The sequence below is a fragment of the Eucyclogobius newberryi genome, unplaced genomic scaffold, assembly GCF_026437365.1.
Source record: "Eucyclogobius newberryi isolate DKJ021-1_F unplaced genomic scaffold, fEucNew1.0.hap1 SCAF_10, whole genome shotgun sequence".
NCBI classification, from domain to species: Eukaryota; Metazoa; Chordata; class Actinopteri; order Gobiiformes; family Gobiidae; genus Eucyclogobius; species Eucyclogobius newberryi.
The window spans coordinates 23,426,921-23,432,920 of NW_027315724.1; the positions used below are offsets into that span (position 1 = coordinate 23,426,921).

The 6,000-nt window shown below is 39.3% G+C and overlaps 1 protein-coding gene across 4 annotated transcripts in view; it reads right to left on the reverse strand.

Moving 5' to 3' along the window:
- Positions 1 to 1,165: 1,165 nt before the first annotated feature.
- The window catches only part of fosb (FBJ murine osteosarcoma viral oncogene homolog B), a 5,602-nt gene continuing 767 nt past the window's right edge, over positions 1,166 to 6,000 (reverse strand). For 2 of the 4 annotated variants that reach the window (XM_072463831.1, XM_072463823.1), the window contains exons 3-5: positions 5,009 to 5,380; positions 4,658 to 4,765; positions 1,166 to 4,283 (exon numbers count right to left, since the gene is read on the reverse strand). In XM_072463831.1, coding sequence (XP_072319932.1) covers positions 3,693 to 4,283; positions 4,658 to 4,765; positions 5,009 to 5,380 — 1,071 coding nt within the window. In that variant the 3' untranslated portion in view covers positions 1,166 to 3,692. The remainder of the gene's footprint in view (positions 4,284 to 4,657; positions 4,766 to 5,008; positions 5,381 to 6,000) is intronic. The other 2 variants (XM_072463850.1, XM_072463840.1) reach the window with 2 other exon arrangements.

Consider the following 6,000-nt stretch of genomic DNA (forward strand, 5'->3'; position numbering starts at 1 on the left):
CAAAAAAAAAACAGGCATTCCTCATTTGCATTTAATGATTTATTTATTGACAAATACAAATATTTTGATAGGCCTTTTGTTTTGCCCTATGAAATTGAGTTGGTTTTGTGATGTGTTGAACCATAGTAATATATTTGATATATTTTTAGCATATTCGTTTTTATTCGTAGTACAAATACTAAAAATGGGTAGTAAAAATATTTTTTTTTCTGCTTTATTCCTAGTTCAAGAATTTTGTGAGACCAATACAAGACCAATAAAAGAGTAAAGTCAATAATAATGTATTCAGTAGGCCTACAAATAGTAAACTTTTCAGGTTCATCTGTTTTGACTTCAGACAGAACCATTTAGCTGTTGGTCAAATGGAACTAGTGTTTTCTTGTTCAGACTTGGACACACACACATTGGCACTTGAGTGGGACTAAACCTGGAACTAAACCAGGACTAGAACAGGATCAAACCAAGTCTGCATCCGCATTAAACCAGGCTCAAACAAGGACCAAACCAGGACAAGCCTAAGTCTATAATAATTGAAACTGTGTCCTTAAAAAACACACCTCTACTATCAGTAGCATGTTTTAAAGTTGGTGGTTTACCCAAAAATGTAAATGTCGACTCTCATAACTCTCATAACATGTCTGTATAATCTGTATAACACAAATTATTTTCTAAAGAAAAACACACAAAGGATATAACATTGTAGCAGACAAATTGGGTATAAGTTCTTAGCTACATTATGCAAGGTGGGTGGTATTGCGTATAAAACATATCTAACAAAAACAGATGGTTACATACTGTATTACACTACTGCTTGTATTTTAGAAAAATAATTATTTTCATCAATATATCAAGTAAGTACAGTACAAGTAAATGTAAGCAGTTTCCTATGGTACTTGTAAATGTATGTACACAGGAAAATAACAATAAAAACGGAACAAAATTCATATTTTCAGAAAATAACCCGAAGTGCATTTCCAGTACTGAGGCTCCTTAATGTGTGTATAATGTAGAAGGCCTACCTGAAATCCTTATTATAAATGAGTAACTTTCTGTGGGCCTTCAGATCTTGGTAAATTGTTGCTTCAAAATGTTTGCCACATTTAAAGTGAAAAACATCTAGAGCCTCAGAAATCTGGTAAATATGCATATAAAATCTTAAACTCTCTTTTCTTTGTTATAGTACATTTATAAACTAGCACCAACATAATATATGAGAACTATTCAATATGTTGAATACTTTTTCTTTTGCCAAAAATATAATCACATTTGCATTTGATTTGAAGACAAAAGCACATATCGTCAGCATCTGAACAACATTTTTTAAAAACAATTACAAAAATGTTCAGGGTTCAAGGTCTGCCCCATTTCTGACAACCGTGCGCCACATTTTAAGTCAAACCATTGTTTCCACCAATATGTTAAAAAAAAACATATTTATTTATTACTTGAAAATAAAATGTTTTATCATTCAAATACAGTTACATTTTCTATTAAACATTTGTTTAGCATGTGTACATTATCGATACAACATTGTAAGCTCAACACAGGTCATTCAGCTATGTTATTAAATGATATGTTTATACTAGCTATGCATATTAAATGTGATAATAATAACTTATTTTAACATTAAACATGAGTCATTATATGTAATAAGACAATCATTTGCTCTAGGTTTACATTTTGTGCAGCTGCTATATTATGTGGCATTAAGGTGTCAGTAGCTCTGGGACAGACCTCCCAAAGAAAAATGGACGAAACAAAACCACCTCTAACATCGTCATTCAAATGTGACTTCAATTGGGTTTGATGCTATTGAAACAAACATTGAGACTCTGATGGAGGCACTGACATTGTGCTTCATGTTAAAGGGACAGGGGCACTATTGGAACTTTTGTATAGAAAAATATTCTTTTCAAAACTAAATCTTTGTAATGTAGATATTCGAACAATACAATCATGGCACAAATATGTACATGATACATATCTATATGACGATATAGACAGATTATTTCATTTTAGTGCACAACATGCCAAACGATGATGGTAACAATTTGTAGAGACCTCTCCATTGAAAAAAAAAAAAAAAACAGCAACAGTACAAGTGAGAACAAAAGTCATTGTAAAACTGTAAAACACAAACCAACACTTAAATATATCCAATTTCAGACATACAGGAAAAGAAACTGGTTAAATTCACAGGAAAAGACCATATACTTGCTTTACAAGAATAGCCTGTTTTTTCTGGTCTTTTGGTTTTAGACCTTTGATTACAACAACCTCTATAAAGAAATAAATAAATAGGCCTGGTGTCTCTGAGTGGAGCACTCACCAATAATTCACCCCTATCTCATCCTGCTGAAGGACAGGACACCATTGGGCCCAATATTTAGAGGTTGTTTCCATAAAATGTCTTCTTGAAAGGCATTTGTTCACATCTGAATGGTTATCAATAAGGCTGGAAAAAGAGCTGGTGTGCAACAACATCAACAAAGGTGCCATCCTCAAAAAAAGATACTTTTTTTCATATGCACATCGGCTCTATGGCGTGAGGTCTTTTCAATGAGGTTTCCCTCTCAACATATTTTGCAAAAGCAGGTTAGTTTTCAATATTTGGCTCTTGGTGGTCTCATTTGATTTCAAACGTCAGATGAAGGGTATCCTTCTTTAAAGGCCTCTCCATTTGCTGCTAGGCACCGCTCTCTTTTTTTTTCTTCATCCAGCACTTCATTTTGTGAACATTTAATATTGGCTCAGCTGTAGACAGCAGCTGCCCTCTTGGATTTTGTGTTTTTATGTAGCGTGTAGAGCCTCTTTACATTTAGGATGCATCTACTGCAGTGTAGTTCACCAAACAGGACTCATCTCTGTAGGTGGTTGAATCCCAGTCCTTTTGTGAGCAGTTGGAAAAGGGGAGTTAGTTGGCTCTGCATTCACTCAAGCTCCCAAGGGTCGAAAGGAGTCTCCGGGCTCTCTGGGGTTGAAGACTTTGAAGACCGGAAGAAACAAAGACAGAATAGGAAAAACAAAGATTGGTAGAGATGGGTCGCATGGCAGGTAGACAGACGGACGGATTTTAATATAAAAGCAGAAAGTAGTTTAAGTGCAGAATGATCAAATCCCAGGTCCAAGCAAATGAAAAAGCAGAGGGAAGTTGAGAAGATGCAGAGTTAGCAGTAAATGAGAAGGAATCAGATCCCTTAACTAGAGCAAGTGTCATGTGATCCTATTGGACATTTGCACTAATACAACCAGCAAGAGTATAAAGAGGATAAGAAGATGAGAGAAAAGATGAAAGCCAATGCACTTGATAGAGTAAGTCAACAGAGGGAACAAGATTGGGGCACTGGTGCTCAATAATTAGATCTTTTAAAAGTGTACACTCGCACAGAGTTTGTATGTGTGCTCTGGTACATCCAAATGATCAAGTTCATCAGTAACTATCAGTATATGGCTTTTAATCTATTTTCTGGTCAATATTTCTTCACCTCAGAAATGTGTGTGGGGTGGGTTGAGGGTCATTGTATTGCAATAATCGTTTTAATTCTTTTTGTCTGTAAACTTCACTCCAATGAGAGTTTAAAAAAACAAAAAACTTTTCATTGGAACCACGAGGACTCAGTACTATGTACTTCTGCCTCATTGCTTCACTTCGTTAATACATCTTGTTTGTACGGTATGTGTGCGCATGTCAGTCAAAGTGCCAGCAGCGAGGGTGAGTTCAGGGAATCAGATGACTGCTCGCTACTGCTGTTCCGCTGGTTGGCACTGACCCCGCAGGCTCCCTCTGGGTAGGTGAACACAAATGAAGATGTGTATGAGGTGTTGTAGCCAATGGCCGCACCGTCATGGTTACCACCACCACTGTCATTGGCCATAAGGCAAAGCCCACCAGGTGCCGGCTCGCTTGAGCCATAGAAAGAACTAGAAAACTCTACCTCCTGCATTAGTCCGGGCTGAGGCGCTTGCTGCACTTGCTGCACTTGCTGCACTTGCTGCACTTGCTGCTGCTGGACTGCAGGCTGGGAGTGTGCTGAGGCTGGGTGAGAGTATGCAGGGGGTAGGTAGAATGAGTCTTCCTTCACGGTCAAACCCACAATGGACACTGGGCCCTGTAAGGTTGGAGGTGGCAGCTGCGCTGTACTCTGTGATGACTGCTCCTGGTACACCAACTTACAGTTGGACTGATGGGCCACCAGCACAAACTCTAGACGCTCCTTCTCTTTCTGCAGCTCAGAGATTTCTGCCTCTAACTCTGCTTTTTCCTCCTCCAAAATGTCTGTCTCCTGTGGACAGGTAAAAAGAAGAAACACGGAGGATGAGAGACAGAACATCAGGAGCTCTGTTAAAGGTGCACTATGTTACTTACACCCCACACATACAAAAAAACTGAAACTTTTTTTCTTTTAATTTTAAACATTTTGTATGTTTGCAAAAAGTGAATGTATTCTTCCAAAATCTGAACTCCAGACCACATGCTTTTACTGCCACAAGATTGGCTGACTTGTTGATTAAAGCGGACCATTTCGATATGCAAACCACAATTTGATTAAAATCACATACCATTTGCTTACATGGAAACATTTCTGCTGCTTATGTATTATTATTATTATTATTATTATTATTATTATTGACAAGCTGCTATTAGAAAATGACTCACCGACTGAAGTCTGTCCGTCAGTTCTCTTCTGCGGTTTCTGCATTTGGCTGCAGCTAACTTGTTTCTCTCTCTCCGCACACGTCTCTTCTCCTCTTCCTCTGGTGTTAACTGTAATAAAGAAGAATTCATTTTATTCAGTGAAATTATTTGTGTTATAGATAGTGTTACAGATTGCTAAATGTCTATACTATAATTACATATTGTTAGGTTAAATATTTTTTTCTTAAATTAACAACTCCTATAACAAAATGAGAGCATATACCAAAGCCTAATCAAATCAATGTTTTGTACACAGGTAAGCTTATAATAATGAACAACATGAACTAGAGACGGTCAAGCACAGACACTTACTAACACACCAACATCTCCATCGTCACTCACAGACACGTCCCGAGTGCGGCGGCTGCGGGCTCGAGACTGGCGCACCGGGCCTGACCCGGGTGTGTCTAACTCCATGGGGGTCATTCCAGAGCCAGAAGAGTAACTAGTGCTGGGCAGGTCATATGGATCCACCAGTGACACCGGCTGGGTCATAGTGGAAGTAGCAGTGGACGCACTCTGTCCAGAGGCTTGAGAGGAGACGAGGGTTGGTTGCACCATCCACTGCAGGTCCTGGCTGGAGGTTATAGCTGTCACAGTTGGCACAAATGAACCTGGCATCTCAACACTTGACCCCAGCCCGGTGTTCACAATGCCCAAGCCAGCTCCTGCTGACACACACTCCTGAGAAAAATAAATTAAACATGTCAAAGAAAGAGAAAGAGAGATTTTTTTAATCTAAAATTATTTGCGGGGCCCAATAAATACAAATATTTGAGATATGTCTAAAGTTTTGTATTTGTATTTAAAGCTAAATAAAGGATTATCTTATCTTATCTTACATATGTAAGCTGTAGTTGTGGTGAAACAAGGGCTCTAAAATCTGCAGCGGCCGCCGCCACGACCAATCATCTTTCATTCTCACTCTTCCACTCGTTCTCCCTCCTCCCCCGTCACGCCTCCGGTGTTCCCCTTGGCAACGCGACGTGGCGCTCCAAAATAGAAAGCGCATTTACGTCACGCCCGGGCTTGTGTGAGGACCGCGCGCGGAGGGCGGGGCCAGGAGACTGACGTGGGAGATTTCCAGGACTGTTGTTTGCGGCGTGTTGTAAACCTAAAGCATGCTCTACCAGCATGCGTTATGCTTTATGCCGCGTGCGCACGGGTTAACGGCTCTTAACGTGACCTAACGATGAGGAGTAAACCGCCAACGGATCCATAATAACAGTGTCAATACATAAAGGCAAACTCTAACTAGTCTATATATTGTCCGGGTTACATAGCAGAGAATGGACCGCTGGGGA